Source organism: Manis pentadactyla, chromosome 6 (assembly GCF_030020395.1).
Source record: "Manis pentadactyla isolate mManPen7 chromosome 6, mManPen7.hap1, whole genome shotgun sequence".
Taxonomy (NCBI): domain Eukaryota; kingdom Metazoa; phylum Chordata; class Mammalia; order Pholidota; family Manidae; genus Manis; species Manis pentadactyla.
The window spans coordinates 13,255,157-13,273,376 of NC_080024.1; the positions used below are offsets into that span (position 1 = coordinate 13,255,157).

The window sequence follows — 18,220 nt, forward strand, 5'->3', positions numbered from 1 at the left end:
CCACAAACTGATCAATGCTCACTCCGCTGGGAGAGTGCGCGCAGGAGCGGAGCCAGCTTCAGGCATGCAGGTGCATAGCGCTCACGTAAGACAGGAGGAGGATTTGATGAGGGAAAGATAAAGGCTGGCTAAGGACTTGGAGGAGGGAGAGAGTAGGCAAAGATATTTTGAAAACAGGCAAAACACCTAAGTTAAATGCTGCCAACAGACCAAAGGTGATAAAGACTGTTGAAAAACTAGGGAGTTGGTATTGGCAGTAATTGGGAGCCTTTGAGAGAGAAGGGAACGAGGGTGGAAGGGAGGAGACACTGGGATGCAGGTAAGAAGACAGGTCAGAGAGACGCAAGGAAGCAGGGAAACAGCTATCTGTTGTTCTGCGGGAAAGAGAAGCACAGCTGCTTGTCAATTGTAGGGGCCCATATCCCAGTGATCCTCAGCACCCAGCGGTTTCCATCCTATTTAGCCAAATAAATGTAAAAAATAATACTCAGCCTAGCACTTAGTAATGTCTTTTCTCTGAAGCTCTTGGGGAAAAGTAGTAACAACAATAGGAAGTGTAAATTGACACTCTGGTTTGAAGAGTTTCAGAAGTTGCAGCAAAAGGAAATTGAATTATTTGAAAGCCAACTTGAAACGGAACGAAACAGACAAATGCCTTTTGTAGGCTTAACTAAAAATCATAGCAATGCAACAGTCCCAGAAACTAGTTGTCCAAGTGAACTGTTAGAACCAGTCTTTCCCCTGGTGGAAACAATCTTACATAACTGTATTTGCATCTATAATGTTGTGTAACAAGTAGTCTTGTGGTGTAATGTATTTTAAACAGGGGTTAGATAGGAGAGGAGCAACTATTAACTTACTATCATAACACTGGTCAGTCTTCCAGACAAAACACTGGGAACTAAGAACAGTTTTTAAAGACAAGGTCATACTGTTTGGGTTTTGGGGGACCAGTGTGGGGGAGGTAGGGGGATTTTCAACTTCTTCCAAAGCACTCAACGCTGGACCTCTTCCAGGAGAGGAAAAGAGACTAAATAGATCATTTGTTTTATTCTGTTTGGGTATTTCGTGCGTTTCTCCCAACTGCAGCTTATGGATACAAAGCCAAACTCAGAGGCTGGCTGGAGCTGGCTAAACTCCAGGTCACATTTTTTAAAGGAATAAACAATTTGAAGCTCCAAGGATAAGGCAAGCCACACAATTGAAAGACAAAATGAAATTCTCCTCTGAATGTGGAGTTGCAAAGAAAGAGGCAGGTAGGGGCATTAAATGATTTGGTTTTCTCAAACAAGACTGTGGTGGAGACAGGAAGGAAGTGCCGGCTGACCCAAGTGCGTGTCTGTGAGAGATGCATTTCAAAGAGGGTCACACTAGAGAAACCACTGCTCACGGGTACCACCTCAGGTGGGAACACCTTCGGGGTAGCCCCTTACTGAGTGGTGTTGAAGGGCCTGGTCACTTGGATGTCATGGAAGGCTTGGGAGGTTGGATCTGTATCCTCTTGCTTGGCATCAGGAAGGCTGGCCAATACCAGCAGTGCACATTCTGTAACGGGCATAGTTGGTATTCCCGGCATATCCCGCTGGCAGAATGGGTCTTTGTCTTGAATCACTTCCCTTTGGGAGACACTCATTGGCAGTCCCATCCAATGTCCAAGGAGAGAGAAATGTACATTCGTGGTGGTGCTTAGTTTAGCATATTAGTTAACACTGCATCCTGTCTGATTTCAGAATTGACAAGTCATGAGAAGTGTTGCTCAAAGCGTTCCTTCGTTCCTTCGACAGTGCTAGGTAGAACACGGAAGTGAATGGCAGTCATTAAAATGTAAACAAAGGAGCTAAGTTCCCAAGTCTTCTGAATGCCTTTTATAGTTGAAGAATCTGGGCCCTAATTAAACTTTAATTGGACAATAAAACATTTTTTTCCCTAAAAAAAAAATTGGTTCCATTAAAACAAGAGACTGAAACCTTAAAATAATATTTGTGCATTTCTTTCAAAAACTTAGACTAACTTTACTGTCTTTCAACCTTGTAGTAACTTTACTAAAAATTTTAAATTGCAAACAATTTACCAAAGTGTTTTGAGATATGAGTCAATGTATCAGTGTTACATCCTGATTGTGACTTTATAGTATTGCAAAATGTTACTACTGGTGAAAACTGGACGGAGTACACCGGGAACCTCCTTGTGTTATTTCTTATAACTTCATGTGAACCTACAATTATCTCAAAGAATTTCAACTAAAAAGAAGAGCTAGAAGTGGGTGCAGGGAATCAGGCAGGCTTTCATAACTTGGCTTCTAGTTTGTGTCTCACCCCTCTCCTGAATGATTGCCTTCCATCTGGAAGAGAATATTCCCAGCTTCTCAAACACACCAAGCTCACTCCCACGTCTGGGCTTCTCTCCTCTAGCTTTTCCCACCCTCATTCAACCTCCCCAAGACCAAGCTCTAATACCCTTACCATGTTAATTGTCTCATGTACATATCAATTGTCACTTGGCACTTATTCACCCACCAGTTAATATTTATTGAGCAACTACTATATGCCTAGTATTGGCTCTAGACACTAAGGATGGGGTGAGTTGGAAACTATGTTGAACTGGTTTCTCTTCCCTGCTTCTTGGGACCATATATACTAATGTGGAGGGGTGGAAGAAAACTAGCCAAGACACAAGTACATAAAATTTTTAAAAAATCACATTATGGTGAGGGCTATGAAGAAAGTACTAGGTTGGAGAAGGGAAGCAGTGACTTTAGCTCAAGTGGTCAGGGAAGGTTTCCTGGAAGTGACATTTGAGTTGTAACCTGAAGTATAAGGAGGCAGTCATGCGAAGATCATCGGAAAAAGCATTTCAGGCAGAGGAAACAGCAAGGAAAAGGATTTATAGCCTACCTTGTAACTGAATATGAACATGAGGCATGACGGTAAAATAATGACACAGGTTTTCTTTTTGAGGGCTGTGTTTCCCCAGCCCTTACACTTCTGAAAGCGACTCCCTCGCTGAACACACGCACACACCGTCTAGCATGGCTGCCTGCATGCCAACTGTAGATCATCCCAGTTGCTCTGGTCAGTAGATAACACCTTAATTCAAGGCTGTGAATTAGATTTACCACATTTCCTTCTCACAGGTGGGGCCATGGGCCTGCTGGTGAGGGTGCTGCACTGTCTGAAGGCAACATAAATTATGTCACTCAAGCCGGGCCCCCCGCAAACCTAAGCTGATACACAGGAGGACCGAATACGGACATGGGATAAATCTGCTGGGAGCGGGACGGTAATTTGTCGCCGGCCTCTGGGGGCTGCGCCTCTCTGTTGCGCACAAAGTCCCATCAGTTGTAGTCACTGCCTGGGAAGAGCTGGCTTCCCAGGACTCTGCGGGTACCCTGTGCTGTCACCGCAGCCGGGAATCCAGTTTTCCGGATTCCCTCGTCTGCCATCTGCCTGCGGCGCCCCGCTGCCGCTCCTCTGTCCCCGAGGCCGGGAGAAGTCGGCTGTGGGGCACCCTGCGCAGCGCCCGGAGGATCTGCCCCTCCCCAGCCCGCCCTGGCAGCCTTAGTCCCAGCCCCGGACTGGAGGGCACTGCCCCGGAGCCCCTCCTGCCTCTCCCAGGGACAGCCAAGACGACTGCCCCAGTCCCCGGGGCGCGCCGCGAGCCCCTGGGTCCCCCCCTCCCAACACACCCGATCCCGGCGCCCCACGTGCGCCTCGGCCCCGGCTGGCGCTGCACCTCGCGGTCTGCGCGTCTCCGGGCGCAGCCCCACGACGGGGGCCCTCAGGGGGCCGCGTCCGCGAGACGCGGGCGGGAGCGGGGCGTCCCGGGGTGCGGGCGCGGGGACGCAGCGGGCCGCCGCACACAAAGGCGGCGGCGGGAAGGCGGGGCGGGGCGGGCCGGGGGCGGGGGCGGCAGGAAGGGGCGGGGGCCGGGCGGGCGGCGATAAAGCCCCCGCCGCCGCCGCGGCCGCCCCGCTCGCGCCCTGGGGCTGACGGCTGCTCGGGCTGCGCGGCGTGTGCAGGCGCCGCCGCTCGCTCCCCGCCGGATTCTCTGCGCCGCCGCCGCCGCGCCGCTCTCCCTGCTCCGACTCCCGCGCCCCGCCGCCACCGGCTCCGGCTCGGGCCGCGCCGCGCTCCGCAGCCGCCACCTGGGGATCCCGAGCGAGGCGCGGTGAGTGCGGGCGCCCGGGGGCGGGAGGGGTGCGGCCGGCGCGCCCCCTGCGCCGGGGACGGTCCCGGGGCCCCGCGCGCCGCCGGCCCGGCGCCGCGACCTTGCGGCGGGCTGGGAGGCTGCGGGGCGAGCGGGCCCCGGGGCGCAGACGTCGAGGCGGAGGAACTTTCTCAGCCTCCGCCGGCTGCCCCGGCCACGGACGCGTGCGCGCCCGGCGCCTGTGCCCGGCCCGCGGGGTCCCGGAGGAGGACCGGGACAGGAGAAGGCGTCTCCGGGACCCGCAGCCGGCAGTCCTGGGCCGGCGCGGCTTTCTCCGGTCCATGCTAGCTGGTGCCCGTGCCCCTGAACCTGAGTACCCAGGTAGTCGGCGGGCTTCCCTACCCTGTATTTTGCGAGCGCTCCGCCCGATGATAGGGCAAAACACACGACTCTGACTTGTTACCATTGCTTGAGCAGAGTGGGGGTGACCAGTTGCTTCGGGGAGAGCCTTTAAATTGGCCTCTAGCAATCGATTTAACCCTACGGAGCAGGTCTTTGCTATTTTCATCATCTGTAGAAATGGGAATTGCGATGCTGATTAGTGGCTACAGGTTAAGATGCAAATACTCAGAAATTGTGGGCAGAATTTGGTATTAAATTTGCCTACAAACTGAGCCGGGAGGGAAGGCTAAGGCTTGTATTACATAAGACAGCACTCCACCTTCAGGTATTATGGAGATGCTGTTGAAGGTTTAGTGTTTTAATGAACAAAAAATCATCTTCATGTGTCTCTCTTGAGAAATCTCAAATGCTGCTGTGTCTTGCTTTGACTACTGTGTAGAGAACATTCTTATATTTAGCATCAACAGAAAAAGGTGTGTGAAGGTTTGACTTCCTTTTTCAAGCCAGGGAGCAGTTTCTTTCTCTGAACTGTTCAGGAACAATTTATGTGATAATTTTGTACTTTGGAGGTTTTATATTCAAAGTTGAACACGTAACTGGAAGAAACGTAGCATTGCTGATTTGTGTATCTAAAGCACACTTCAAAAACTGAGGATACTTTCAATGCTATCCGCATATCTAAATCAGTAGTTACTGCTGTTTGCAATACTTCAGAAATTTTCTTCGGCTATGCAAATGAAGGTGTTGGCCTAAATAATCTAAGGTTTCTTTCAACTCCCAAGTTTTGATTCTAGGTTAAAATAATGTTTGAAAATACTGTAGAGTGCAGTGCAATTACTGAAGGTCATAAGGATGTCATCCAGCTTTTATTCTAAAAAAACAAAATGAATCAATGCAGAAACTCTCTGCCTTCCATGAACTTCATATAGTAGTGTGATTTTAAAGGGTAAGAAGGAATCGGTCTCCAAAGGATGTTAATTTTAAGTTCCACACGTGGGTGATTAAATACTAGTCAGAGATTGAGGTGGTAGGGTTGGAAATGAGCTATGTCCCACCTCCCTTTCTGTGTGGTGGTCCTCTGCCAGTCAGGCATCTCCTTCAGCATGAAGGCCTTTCTCTCCTCTTCTAGTCTCCCCATCCACTGGGGGGATGCTCTTGATTCCCACTTCCTTGACTATCTTGAATCCAGTTACCTAAACCCACTCAAGCAACTCAGTCTTCTAACTACATCCCAGTCTTGTTCTCATCTAGAGATGCTCAACTTCTGAAGTCAGAAACTTGAGCATCTCGGTGTCATTGTACCACAAGCTCCCCTTCCAGGTTGCAAACTGGTACTCCCATTGCAACTCTTCTTCGACACAGAGACGCCTTTTCTGCCCTCCTTCCAGTTTGGCAGGTGACCCCATGGCCTGCTCGGCTGAGAAAGTAGGGGCCCCCGGATTGAAGGCTTTCCATGTCTTACCCCATTTTCTTCCTATAAACCTCTCCAAATTTACTTAATCATCTAAGAAATCTTCTGGAGCATCTGTTCTTTCCAGGCATCTTGCTAGGCCCTGATGTATGGGTCCTTGATCTCTTGGGATGGCCATTCTTATGGGAGGAAATAGACAAAATGGAAACATAATTATGCTATGATAAACTGTATGATAAAAAAATGAGTGGGGTGCAAGAATAGGAGAAAAATCAAGCTGAGGCAGGGAACTTAGAAGAGGGGAGAGAGAAGGCCACCCTGTGGCAGGGCCTAATGGCTTCCTATGAATTCTTTTATCTATTAACAGTATTTTAAAAAATGCCATAACCTCCCTTGTCCCTGCATTCCCCACCTCATCTCCAGTGACCAGTGTCACTCTCCAGGCTTCTTAAATGAGTTAACACTTCCTCAGTCTCCCCTCTCTTCTCAGCCCTCAGCAAGCTGGCCAGAGTCTCCCTAGACTACAGGAGAACACCCTACAATTCCTGAATGCGTGACCCTACTGATGCTCTCCAGACCTCTCTGCACCATTTGATTTGGAGTTTTGCATCCTTTCTGTTGCTTTCTTTTTCTTCCTTAACTGTCATTTCCTCCTGCCTCCCTGACATCTCCACTACCTCCTGGGGTCACCTAGACCTCTGTCCTTGCCTTCTTCTGCTCTCTGTAGAGTCTTTGGGTGAACCATGTTCCCCCAGCTTCATCTATTACCAGTACAAAGTGAGTCCCAGATTGGCATCTCCGCCTGTTTACCTATAGTTCAGTGGTCTATGTACCTTAGGCAAAAAACCCACAGTAAGTCTAAAACTGATATTTTCCCCGTCCTCTACCCCCTACCTCCTTAGGGGCCTTTCTGGGTCACAGCTCCACCATGCACCCCAGTGTTAAGCAGAGACCTCACAGTGTTGCCAGACTTCTCTAGCACTCCCACATCCAGACAGTCGCCAAGTCTTGCTGCTTCTCCATGCTGTGTAACCCCATAAACTTCTGCTCTCCTCTTGGTGGCCCTGCCCTGCTTTAGAGTCCGGAGGGGCAAAGTGGTGGCCAGTGTGTCATTTCCAGCTGGCAGCTGTTTCGTTGGTCTGGACAAACAATCCAGAACTTGAGTTAACATTTAGAAATATTAAGATGTCACTTGGTTTTTTGGCTTCCCTTAAAAATCAGATCTGGAACATGAGGCCTGCATTTGCATGTGGCAACGCTTGACTGGCTTGGAGTTTCCAGGGCCCAGCTACCCTGGAGGTTGCCTGCTTTCTGGTTCTCCTTGGACATGGGGTCCTCATTTCCAGTGGTTTCATGGCTCCCATTGGGCTGCTGAGCAGCCATAGACTGGAAGGCCATCGGCAGCCTGTGTGTCCCCAGTGCCTTACTGCACCACCTTCGGCCTCATTTCTCATACCTCGTTCTATACCTTTTCAACCATCTTCCGTGTTTCCGCAGAGATGATCTGCTGCTCTAGCCCCTCAAATCCAAATCTGCTTGTGCTCCTCTGGTGAAAACTCAGGGCCTCCTCCTTGCCTGACAACTATGTTACGGCCTAACTCAGGTTAGGTGTCTCAAGTGGAAAGGTGAGCCCTCTGTTGTCTTTTATCGTGTGGGACCTGAGCTCCTCAAAATGCTTCTGAGCTTCTGTTAAGGAGGGTGGGTAATACATAATTGTAGTGTTACCTCACCTGTGTCAAGATGCATTCTCTGCTGTTGACTGACCTCACCACCCTCCCACATCCTCACACCACCCTAGGGGGAGGTGGGGCAGGGTGGATCCCCCGTCCCAAACAGCGGCAGGGAGACTGTAGATATGGAGGCAGAGGCAGTGCCCCAGGGACCCTCAGTGCTGGAAACATTGGTGGGACCCCATTTAATGCATTGTGCCTGGAGTTAATGGTGTGACCCCAAGGTCACTCTTTGGACAGTTCTGGCCCAAAATGCCTCAGCACTCAGCCAGCGAACTTGCTAGTGCCCATCCCAAAATGATTTTCTTGCCAAGCTGAACTTCCTGCAGGCTCTCCCCAGCACAGAGCTGCTGCACCTCCTTGCTTTGCCCCTCCCGGGGCCTTGGCCTAGGATTCTCTTTCTCCATCTTCTGCATTCTTTGTCTGGCTAACTTGCACTTTTTCAAGACTCAGGTCCAGCATTGCCTGTTCCAGAACATCTTTCCTGAGAATTGCTGCCCCGAGCCCTCTATGGTGCATGTATGGTGTGTACACACAGGTGCACCTCACCCCCGGGCGCCTCTCAGTGGCAGATACTCTGTCATAGCAACACCCCCGGCCCCCAGACTCCCCAGTGCCTTGAAGACGGGCCTGTGTTTTCACTTCATTTGCACTGGCAGTGGTGCATGAGCCAAAGGCATTTCATTTAATGGATGTCTGAACTAAACCATATTCATATTTTTCATAAGTTTACTGCACACTTCATGAAAGAGTGCTTGCTTTTCAGGCTTAATGAAGAGTACTCCTCCAAGACTTCCACCCTGGCTCTGATACTTCTGCATTTAATATATATCTTCATATTAAAAAAAACCCCACAAAAATCTTTGATGATGTCTTTTGAGATAGAACATTACTGAACAAAAAGCAGAGTCTAACGCAGAAGTGCTTCTGGGCCTATGTTTACTTCAGTTATCCTCATCAGAACCATTTTTGGCTTGGTTCTGTCTTCATTGAGGTCCATTGGCTGGTCTGGCCTCTGTGTTTCATGGTTTTTATACAGCATAGAAGAAAAGAATGCTTTCTGTTTTTTTCCATTAACCTTCTCAGTGATGGTGATGCATACCGTCTTTTTTTTTTTTTTTTTTTTTTTTTGCTGTTGTAATTTTTATCTAATGTCTTCAGCCAAGTTTGATGGAACGAACCGTGGGTTGGGAGAGGGTCTGGGCTATGCCTGCCAATAATTTGTATAGTTGACCACTTAAAACTTGATTTTCTTGTCTATACAATGGGCATGTTGAAATAAATGATCTCAGCAGTGTCTTATTAAAAAGAAAATCTGTAACCTCTTGGCTGATTTTCCTTTCTGATCTGGTTTTCTTAGAAATACTACATCTAGGTACATTTTTTCTTAAATACATTGTTTTATGTTTACGTGAAATTCTTCTCTCTCTTAAACTTATGTAATCATTCAGTTTGGCTCCTTAGGACTCAGAAATAACATTGAGGGCCAGCATGAAGATCTAGTTTTTATTCCCACTTAGAGGCATTTATAAAAATGTTAAATAAATTGGATCTCAGTCATACTTGGATCTTCTTTGTAAACTGTCTCCACCCATAAATGTGCTTGTCTTCTCCTTCTAAAACCATCTCTCCTCATGAGTGGATTGTATGTCTGAAAATCAATGTTGAGTTTTATAAAAAAAAAAAAAAATACCCTTAGGTATGGAATAGAGTCAGATGCAATAAACTAATTTTATTATTTCTTATCTACAAATTCACAATTTGTCTAAGAACACTGAAAGAGTATAGATTTTTTTTCTTTTTTGAAAAATGCTACCTTTCACCCAACAGGCCAAGTCTATGTACATAGTCAGCTATTCTCCCCTTATTCTGCTGTTAGATTTCTAGGTCTGTATGGAGGCCCAGTCCAAAGAAATTGGCGTTCCCTTCTAGGGCTCTTTTTATGCATGGGGATGACCACTGAGCCCAAGCCAGTTCTCTATTTGTAATTCCATTTATGCATTTTGATAAGCATGTCTCCTGTTTCATCCCTGAATTCCCTCAAAGGTTGGGGTGGACACCCTAGTTCAAGATCAGATCAGGAACCCCCCTGCTCTTGCTCCAGTCTGACCTTGGACTTTGCCCTTTGCTTCAAAAGATAATCTGAGAATTGGAATCCATGGTGCCCTTCTATTTTTATCAGTTAATTCTTGGGAGAAAGATAATGTGGAGAAGATTTTAATAGAAAAGGAAAACAAATCCTATAAAAAGGCAGAAAGGATTGTTGTAGTGACTGCAGATCTTGGTAAATGCGCTTTGTTTCATTTTTGTAATGCCCTCCCCTCTCAGTGCAGTGAGAACCCTGGTAACCTGGGGAATGTCTCTTCAGAGCTTACCAAAAATAGCATCAGCACTTTCTCCCCCCACTTTCTCCCTCTATTTATAGTGCCAACTAATATAGCTACAGGAAAAAAAAAAACCACACACTTGTTTTTAGCCTAAGTTTTAATGAACCAAATCTTGAAAGTGGGTGTGGGTATGTGAAAGAGTTTAACACCAAATACAAAGCCCACTCGAAAATGAATAAGGGGACTGCAAATGAGAATAGGTTTTTCTTTCTTTTGAGAAAATGCTATGTAAATAACAGCAGTGTTTGCCTCCTCTACTAAATTTTTCTTTTCATTTTTTAAATAAGGAATCCACTTAGGAAGAAATTATTTTTATGTGGCTTTGGTCACTGTTCAGATTACATAAACTATTAGCTACTGGGTTATCTTTTGGTTACAAGCACAGAAACCCCAATTAAACTAACCGACAGAAAATCATGGAGTACAAGTGGGGAAGTATTGGCTTTCACTGCCGACCCTGGGGCATGGAGCAGGTGCTGATGGCCCCGAGGTGACCGGAACCAGAGACTCAGGGCCTTAGGGCTCTCTTCTCTTCGCTCCCTCGGTGTCTCTGGTCTCTGCTTCTGTCTGTGAGCAGTCTTCGTTCTCTCAGGGACCAAGACCGCAGGGAGCTCCACCCTTAACCTCCCTACAGCCTCACAAAGAGGAAAGGGGAGCTTCCTGCCGGTTCCAGGTGGGAAAGCCCTAGGGAGGTACTCTGATTGGCTCAGGTTGGGTCATGTGCCTTTCCCTGGACCAATGGCTGTTGTCAAGGTAATAGGATACTGTGATTGGCCAGAGTTGGAGTTTTGTGTTCAAGTCTGTAGTCAGGAGGGGACGGATTGAGGAGGGTGTGCTGGACTTGCAAGTCACCCTAACTGCCTTTAGTATTTGTTTGCAGTGGACAGAGGCTCTGAGTTGTCTCCTAAGTCTCTTGCCTGTTTATAAGACAGATACTGATATCATTCGCAATCCCACAGTCAGGAAAGAAGTGTGTGGAGCAGCTGAAGCATCCACGGTCATACATACAGCCTGTATGTGTCCATGCCAGAGCCTGAACCCGGGTTTGTAACTGTGTGAGCTGTGAGCTGATATCATGAATTTCCAAAAATTTATGACTAATCAATATTTATAGCTTGTCAAAAAGAAATTCCTGTCAAATGACATGCTTCCTTTCAAAAGACATCTTCTCACTGGGCTGTATGGTATCCCTCAGTAACCCAACCCAAATTCATGAAATGGGAAGAGGCTAATATTTTTGAATTAATGTTTTAAGTAATGTTTTTATGCCTTTTGCCTACCCCCCTCACCCCCTACTCTGGTTCATTCCTTAGACACTTGTTTTTTTCTGAGATTCAAACTCTAAAATTAGTACTGACCTTTGGGTTGAAAAGGTAGAGTGCATTTATGGGAGTACAAGAGAATAACTTAGGCCGAGCTGGATGAAACTCAACCGAAGGACAAGTGTGAGTTTTAAAAGATGCTGAATTGAACTCCACAACTGTGTGGAGACAGCCTAGAACATTGTTTGAGAGTCAACTTTATTCATACAGTTTTTTTTAACATAGTTGTCTTTATTTCAAAATCTGTCATATCTAAATGGTGTATGTTCTCTTCCAGCCCCTCTTCCTTAGCATAGCGTAGTAGTTAAGAGTATGGAGGATTTGAAGGCCAGCAGGCTTTGGTCTGCACCTAGATTCTGTCAGTTACTAACTGGAGGCCAGGAAGCCACTTTATTAAACTTCTCTAAGCCTCAGTTTCTTTATCTATGAGTTGGGCATGAAGGTAGCCACATCTGAAGTGTTCTGAGGAAGTGGAAAGAGTACTTTAGTCGTTGAGCCCAGAGTCTAGGACAGAGCTGACTTTCCAGGGCATGAGGAGGTGGTTGGGGCGGGAGTGGGGGAGTTCTGTGTGTCACAGTGGTCCAGGTGAGTAACTCCTCGGGGGCACGTGTTTTCATTGGGTTTTTTGACCTTCTGAATGAGTGACCTGTTCTATGTGTTCATCTGCTTGATTTCCAGGCCACTTTTCTCTACCACTCTCAGTGGGCAGTACTCCCAGTGAGCAGCTGGTCATCTGTCCTTCCCACAGGCCCCTGCTCTTCCAGCACTGGCCATGGTGCGAAGGATGGCTGACGCGTGAAATAAACTCCCGCTTACCCCACCTGTGCGAGGAAGTGTAAGCAGCTGTGTTCCCAGGAAGTCTTTCTAGGGGCACATTGCATTCGAACCCTGTCCGACTGGGTGCTTTTTCAATTTTCTATATATTAGTTATAAAGAATGAATAAATTGTCTACACAGTAGGAAAAATACTCTATTTGGTTCAGTAGTTCAGTTTTTGCAAGTGTAACATCCAGAGTCTTCTTTTTTTGTTCTTGTTTTTCAGACTGAAAAAAGTCGTTCAGCTGTAGTCAATGATGTCCAGAAATAACTGTTTTCAACATGCTGACTCTATTTAAAACACTTGGTCATTTAGTTAATGATTTGATTCTTTCAGTATTCATCCACTATATATGAATGCTGGGTTAATCTGAGCAAACATTTCCAGATAGGAAATATATTTTCTGCCACCATTAATATAATTTTTTAGGACTTTAGTGGCAAATATCCATTTGTGATCTTACATGGCACTCAGTGTATGCCCACACTTGAATTGTCACTTGGACAAAGGGATGGGAGATGCCAGGAAGATTCTTTGTGAACTGAATTACAAAGAGAGCTTCTTTCTAAAGATATGGATTCTCCTCTTTGAAATTAATTTACTGACAGACTCACATCACCTTATGCTGAACCTGTGTTCATTTCTTAATGACTTGTTAATTAAACTAGCAATTTGGAGGACTGGCCAGAGATGCCAAATTATTCATAGTAAGCCTGTTTTGTGCAGCAAGGTGGTAAATCATAAATATCAAAGTGCTAATCATACTGATGTGAATTAATTTCAGCAAGTGCTGAAAACATAGTTATATCCATGCATGTAAATCACTCAGCCTAAAATTTCGTTGAGAGTAAGTATATATTTTTACAGATATAATTGCAAAACTAAGCTTTTGTCTTACTTTCTGCCTTGTTGTCCTAGTTATGTGTGTGGCTTACTGACTGATTAGGATCCTCAGGGATTTTGGGGGCTCCTCCCACAGTACCTGACACAGAGAAGCCCAAAAGGAGGGAAGGAAATGGAGGATCAGGGATTATATTGAGTCAGGTGCTATGAGGCACATCTTATACATGATCTGGTTGAATTCTAACAGCCCTTGTAAGGTAGAAATTAGTTCTGGTTTGTAGGTGAGAACCGGAGGTTCAGGTGTGCAGAACATTCTGCTGAGACTTCCCCTGTGGGGTAGTCACCCCAGGTCTTGGCAGTGGAGGTTATTCATTCTGAAATACTACTGTTTTCAGTGAATGACAGAGGCTGACCTGTGGTGGCTAAGGACAATGCAGGGCCCCACAGATGAAAAGTTGGAATATTGCTGGGCAGAGATACATTTAGGAGTCAAATGAACCTGGGTTTAAACCCCAGCCCTACGCTTAGTTTTATGGTTTCAACATACTCACTTCTCTTGTTCCATTTCTAAAGCTAGAGAATGGAGATGATGAGGATGTCGCCTTCCTTTCGGAGAAAGAGAATATTGTTCCCATTTCACAGACAGGGAAATCGAAAATACAGTGACTCAGTCACTTGGCAAGGTCAGGATTGAGGCAGATTGAAAGCTGATGTCTCTACCCCTGCCACTTGTCACCTCTCCAAATGCCGGATCTGGGTACGGTTTGTCCCAGAACTGCCATCACCTGTCCCTTACTCTTGATCTGCCTCCAGAGTTCCCCCATTAACTTGGGTACTGTTACCATCTGTTCCTGAGAGCCACTTGCCAATTCATGTCTCCTTTTTCCTATGTTGTTCACGCCGACGTTCTTGAAGAGGATTATTCCCAGAGAGTAAAGAGATTCCCCCGAGACTTACCTCTTGATAATCTGCCCCACATAGGACTTCAAAGGAGTAGAAGCTGGCAGCCCTTTTGTATGCGGGCAGATGCAGTTTAAGCTCTAGTTTTTCAGCTAGGTGCTCTGAGGGATACAGAAGTATCCACAAAATAGGTTGACCTTTGAGGATCTTGTATTTTTAGACAGAAAAGACATATCCTTAATTCTTTAATAATTCAAGATACTCTAGAACACTGGTACACCGTAGTGGGGAGAGAAAATACGGGGTGTGGTGTATGCAGAGGATTTAACCACAATAGTGAAATTACTTTAGAATTGGTTTGCTTTTGCCATCATCATGAACCATAGTAACCAACTACTCCTCCGCTGGAGCAGACCCATCCTCCTGACCCTCAGTACTGCACCGAGTTGCTATTCCACTGCCAAAATGAGGGTCACCAGGAAGGTATCGGGGAGGCCAGATGGGGATGGACAGTGTGGACTAGGTCATCGGGACAGCAGCACAGAAGTCCTCTCCCCTCTTCCTGTGGGAAGGACTGGAGGACAGCCTGTGGTGCCAGCTCAGGCCATGGGCTGCGAAAGCACTTTACCCACATTGCTGCCCTGCATTCTCCTGGCAGCTGTGCAAGGCTGGAGGCCAAGATTGTCCTGGAGAGGAGGAACGTGGAGGCTCTACGAGGCTCAGGAACACGGGCAAGTGATGGACCATCTCCAGGTTTTGATTTCCTCTTACGTGAAATGAGGGCAGGAGTGCCCAGCCGTCCAGGAGGTTCCATGGTTCCAACACTACAATCCTTTATACATACAAGTTTCTTAAAAGTCAGTCACTACTCGTGGTCTCGTGTGGGAGAGGTGAGTCTACCCACAAGGTGAAGTGTTGGCATGTAGGTGATAAGCACAATGTTTAGATAGACCTCCTGAGTAATACAGTCATTCATTTTTTTCTTTTGCATTGCCTTCCACAAAACCCCTTTTGCCCTAAATTTTGTAGAATTGCTATTTATTAGTTTGTATCAATAGTAAGAGTTGGCCATGTAGTTTTTCACCTGCTCTCTGTGTCTAAATCCAAGGAGATAGATTGGTTCCTTTAAAAAAGATGAAAGTTTTTGTGGACAACTTTGGAAAGGTGTGAAATGTTACTCACACATAACTTATACTTTCGTTAAACCCTCATAACTACAATCTACTGGCATGCGCTATGGCCTGCTCTGTTCTGGATTGGCATGCAAGCCAAAAATGGTGCCCGAGAGATGCCTTAATAAGTCATTAAAAGGCACTAAAGTGTAGCATTTTCTCTGTGAAAAAGAGAGTGTCCTAGTTTGAGAACTGGATGCATGAATGAATATAAAGGGGAAAATTTCCCCTAAATTGTTCCTCAGAGAAAAAGGGAGTTGCTATATATTACAGTCCTTCCAAAAGCTTTTTTTTATAGAAGTTCTGATAAATTCATCAGTCAGAATTTGCCAAAAGTGCTGGGTAGATGAGACATGTGAGTGATGGAGAACAGGATGGGAAGATGCATTAGCCTGAAATCCCCTTCATCATTACTTACTATGAGTGCTTTGAGAGGTTGCATGGTGAAAAGGGTTTAAAAAAAAAAGGCATAGAAATTGAATACAGATTTAATAATTATTCCCAAGCTCATGATGTCACAATTGTCAAATGTTGAATGTTATATTCGTTAATGTAATGCTAGTTGCTGTCACAAATAAACCCAAACATGTACCATGGCTTAAACACTATGGAACTCATTTTCTGCTTGCATAAAGTCCAAAATGGATGTGTCTGTGTTAAGCCTGGTGCTTCAGGGACCCAGCTTCTTTCGATGTTGTGGCTCCACTTTATTCAGCAGGCAGTTTCTGCAGTCATGATGCTTGTCAGCATCAAGCTGGTGGAAGCAGAAAGATCATGGAGGATTGCATGTGGCGGGGCTGAAGGACCAGGCCTCAGAGTGCCGTACATCACTTCTGTTCCCATTTCATGGACTATGTATGTTTCAGTTATGTGGTCACTCCCACCTAAAGCAAAGGCTGGGAAATGTAGTCCAGCTCGGTGTCTGGGAAGAAGAGAAACTGAGTTTGCTGAAGAGGTAGCTCTTTGTCAAATGAAATCTTATCAGGACTATTAAGGGTCTCTTTAAAAAGTAACACAGTCAGGGGATGATGGATATATTTTTACCTATGTGGACAACTGTTCTGATGCTCTATGAAGGGCTTCTTAGGGCTTAGCATAGATTTTTCAGTGATTTGTGCTTAAAAAATTCTGTATCATAAGCAACTTGGGAGAAAAGAAGATGGGGTGCTCGGGAAAATTGTTAGACAACTCAGAGTGATGACAGGCATGCAGAAGATGTCTGGGAATATTCAGAACTAAGTTGCTTTTGGAAGATGGGAATGGAAAGGAAAGTACTATTTCTAAATCGCAGTGTATGTTATTTCACATATTAATCATCAAATTTATTGGATCAGGTTGACCAAAACTTGGGGGGGATGAGGGGAAGAGGTGTAAGGGATCTTCTTGTTGGGAAAAGAGGAGGTGTGTCTTCTCTGGAGATACCGTATCTTCAAGCACATATGGTAATTAGAACTTAAAGAATTCATAGTGGGAGAAAGGGTGGCTTTTCCAGTGTGGGAGAGGGTCGTCACATAGGCTGAAAGCACCCTTCTGCATCTGGGGGCAAAGGGAGAGGCGAAGCTTGAGAAGCGGTTCTGTGCCCGTCTTAAGCTCCGAGGGAATGAAGAAGGACCCAGAGGGATGGGACAAGGGAGGGAAGGTGACGGGAGCATCTCTGTCCTCCCGGGGAGAAGCTTCTGGCAGCGTGTCCTGGTTGTGGACATATCCACATGGTCTCTTGCCCCTTTCCTGCTGTGTGATGTGGGCATATTACTCAGTCGCTCTTCATCTCTGTTACCTTGACCATATCCAGCAGGTTCATGTGAGATTTAGTGAAATTATGTGTTCCCAGGCCTGTGGACACAAGAGGAGCTTTAAATATGCCCTTCCGCTACCCCATCTCCTGTGCAGCTTCTCACCAACTCCACTATTAGTGGACATCATCTCCATAACTGGCTGTGAACGCTGGGGAGACAGTTCTCCCCTATAAAGTGTGGCTTCATGACAAAAAGAAGCTCAGCCTCCTCCATCTCTAAAGGTTGGGGTGTCTTATAACAGAGATTAGACAAAGTGAGAAGGAAAACTGTCATTATATCATTGATTTTTAATTGCAGAAATCCTTGTTCTTCGGTGTGTGTGTGTGTGTCGCGGGGGCCTGTGAAACGGTTGGTCCTAAGAGGGAAAGTTCTGTGGCGCTGAGTTAGCACATCATTTATCCAGGTGGTGTCATGGGGTCCCCATAGCAACCTTCTGAGGTGTGGGATGGGAGAGAGGGTTACCACTGATTTCATAGACGAGGAAACTGAGTCACAGAGCAGGTGTGTGACTTACCTGATGCAAGCAGACCTAGGATCAAACAGAAGGTCTATTCCACAATCTCAGAAGAATCCTGAGAAATAGCTGAACACACCTTTCCCAAACCCCTTCAGAAGACACTAGCCGGGACCTCAGCAGAGAAAGTCAGGCTAGAGGAATAACCTCCATATTTGGGTGACAAAGCCAAGGTCGGAGTCCTGCTTCCTGTCACTTGAGACAGTTTCTCAGCTTTGCAGAATTTTGCTGGTTTGCTGGTTGCTTGCCGGAAATAAACATGTAAATGTTAGAGTGGTCATCTTTCCACATATTCCTTTGGGATTTTATTTATTTACAGGCCCTTTGTACTGAAAGGAGAGGATCAAAGAGAAAAGCAGAGGAGCGCTTCCTAAAGTGGAAGCTACTAACTGCACGCATCCCTTGTTCCCCACTTCAGAAGTACTTCCAGGTCTGGTGCTCATATTCCCCTCCTCCCCCCAGAAGTTAAATAAGAGAACCAGGGACCCATTTTGCCTATACTCCCAACTTCCTCTGCATAGCTATGGATTTTACTTGTAATACATGCCAAGTATTTATGCTGAGGGATTTGGATGGACTCTGCCTGTTTGGGTCTCTTGAACCAAACCTGGATAAAGAGGGGACTTCAGTACAAGGACTGGAACAGGGGGCTGAGGAGGAGGAGATGAACATGTACCCAGGTATCGTCGAATCACTTCTGTGCATGCCAGAACTTAACTCAGAGGAGCCCTATGGTCACCTAAAATGGAACATATTATCAGTGTGTCCACACTGGAACCC

General features: G+C 46.2%; 2 protein-coding genes across 2 annotated transcripts in view; one reads left to right on the plus strand and one right to left on the minus strand.

The window, feature by feature from the left end:
• Positions 1 to 1,016: 1,016 nt before the first annotated feature.
• On the minus strand, positions 1,017 to 4,489 carry LOC130684013 (transcription initiation factor TFIID subunit 4-like). Its single transcript, XM_057503300.1, has 2 exons — positions 2,895 to 4,489; positions 1,017 to 1,786 (listed from the first exon to the last, which is right to left on the minus strand). The coding sequence occupies exon 1, from the start codon at positions 4,487 to 4,489 to the stop codon at positions 3,335 to 3,337; it is 1,155 nt and encodes a 384-aa protein (XP_057359283.1). The 3' UTR covers positions 1,017 to 1,786; positions 2,895 to 3,334.
• Positions 3,995 to 18,220, plus strand: part of SERPINE2 (serpin family E member 2) — a 53,077-nt gene continuing 38,851 nt past the window's right edge. Inside the window, exon 1 of the mRNA XM_036913815.2 lies at positions 3,995 to 4,167. The gene's annotated coding sequence lies outside the window, so the exon portion shown is untranslated. The remainder of the gene's footprint in view (positions 4,168 to 18,220) is intronic.

Bases quoted from the DNA above. Each gene is read 5' to 3' on its own strand.
- LOC130684013 (XM_057503300.1), bottom strand. From the start codon at position 4,489: ATGGACCGGAGAAAGCCGCGCCGGCCCAGGACTGCCGGCTGCGGGTCC.